Source organism: Parus major, unplaced genomic scaffold, assembly GCF_001522545.3.
Source record: "Parus major isolate Abel unplaced genomic scaffold, Parus_major1.1 Scaffold591, whole genome shotgun sequence".
NCBI lineage: Eukaryota > Metazoa > Chordata > Aves > Passeriformes > Paridae > Parus > Parus major.
The window spans coordinates 1668-2955 of NW_015379479.1; the positions used below are offsets into that span (position 1 = coordinate 1668).

The 1288-nt window shown below is 54.1% G+C and overlaps 2 protein-coding genes across 2 annotated transcripts in view; one reads left to right on the plus strand and one right to left on the minus strand.

Annotated features, from left to right (window-relative positions):
* LOC107199337 (class II histocompatibility antigen, B-L beta chain-like) overlaps positions 1-191 on the minus strand; it is a gene marked incomplete at its 3' end in the record, with an annotated part of 1855 nt that extends 1664 nt beyond the window's left edge. Inside the window, exon 1 of the mRNA XM_015616662.2 lies at positions 16-191. Coding sequence (XP_015472148.1) covers positions 16-181 — 166 coding nt within the window. The remainder of the gene's footprint in view (positions 1-15) is intronic.
* A 292-nt stretch (positions 192-483) lies between these two features.
* The window catches only part of LOC107199338 (HLA class II histocompatibility antigen, DR alpha chain), a 7775-nt gene continuing 6970 nt past the window's right edge, over positions 484-1288 (plus strand). Inside the window, exon 1 of the mRNA XM_015616663.3 lies at positions 484-638. Within this exon, the coding sequence (XP_015472149.1) occupies positions 566-638 (73 nt within the window). The 5' untranslated portion in view covers positions 484-565. The remainder of the gene's footprint in view (positions 639-1288) is intronic.

A 1288-nucleotide genomic window follows, 5' to 3' on the forward strand; every position in this document is an offset into this window, starting at 1 on the left:
CCCGGCCCCGCTCACCCGAGAGCTCCGCGCCCGCAGCCGGGGCCGCTGCCAGCAGCACCAGTGGCACCAGTAGGGCCCCCCAAGCCGCCACACGCGCCATGGCCAGCGCCGGGCAGGGGTCTCGGGCTACCAAGAAGCGCCTCTGGACTGGGAGCGCCGCTCCCGATCCACTCCAGGTCATTAACGCCGCTCGCTCTGATTGGCCGGCCGTGATTTTCGGGCGCGCTTTGATAGGCTGGGCTTGTTTATCCCCGTTTTTTCATTGGCTGAAGTTTTTTTTGCGCGGTGTGATTGGCCCGTTCCGTTTGGGGTCCGTTTTCCTGAAGCTTTACCCAGCAACCGATGAGTCACCAGCGCCTCGCTCTCTGATTGGTCCGAATTTTTTTATGAGGGCTCATTTTTTGAAGGCTCTACCCGGCAACTGATGACGCGACAGCGACGCTTCGATCTCATTGGCTGAGCGCTTTTTGGGGTGCTTCGCCCCCACTGCCGGTCCCCCCATTTCGCCGCCGCTTTTGTGGGAGCAGCAGCGACCGTTCCCGATTTCCCGGGAATTCCTGGAGCCATGGATGGATCCTCGAGCCTCCCCCGCCTGCTGCTGCTGCTTCTGACCCTGCCCGGAATTTGGGGGGTCGAAGGTGGGATTTTGGGGGGTCTTGGAGGCTCTGGGTTGGGATTTGGGGTTCTCTGGATTTTGGGGAATGTGGGGATAATTTTTTTTGGGATATTTTGGGGATTTTTCGGGAAAGGCGTTGTCCTGACTTTGTGATTTTTTGGGGGGGTTTTCCTCCTTTTCCGAGTTTTTGGGGTTTGGGTGTGGTCGAATTCTTCTTTTTCCAGCATTTTTGGGGTGCAGAGATTTCCCAAACCCCCCCATTCCAAAGATTTTGGGAGGGCTTGGATTCTCCAAACCCCCCTGTACCTAAAATTTCAGGAACCGAAAATTCCCAAATCCCTTTTTTACCCAGGATTTTGGGGTTCTGGGAGCACCCAAATCCCAATTTCCTGGATTTTTACAGAATTTCGGTACCCAAAATCCTCTTTTCCTTTTATTTTGGGGTTCTGGGAGTGTCCAAACCCCCCTGTACCCAAAATTTGGGGAACTGGGAATTCCCACATTTTCTGTTCCCGGGATTTTCAGACTCTGAAAATACCCAAATTCCTCTTTCCCCACAATTTTGGGGCTCTGGAAGTGCCTGAATTCCTCTTTTCCAGGATTTTTTGAGTCTGGGCGTGTCCAAACCCCCCTGTACCCAAAATTTGGTGATCTGGGCATTCCCAAATTCTG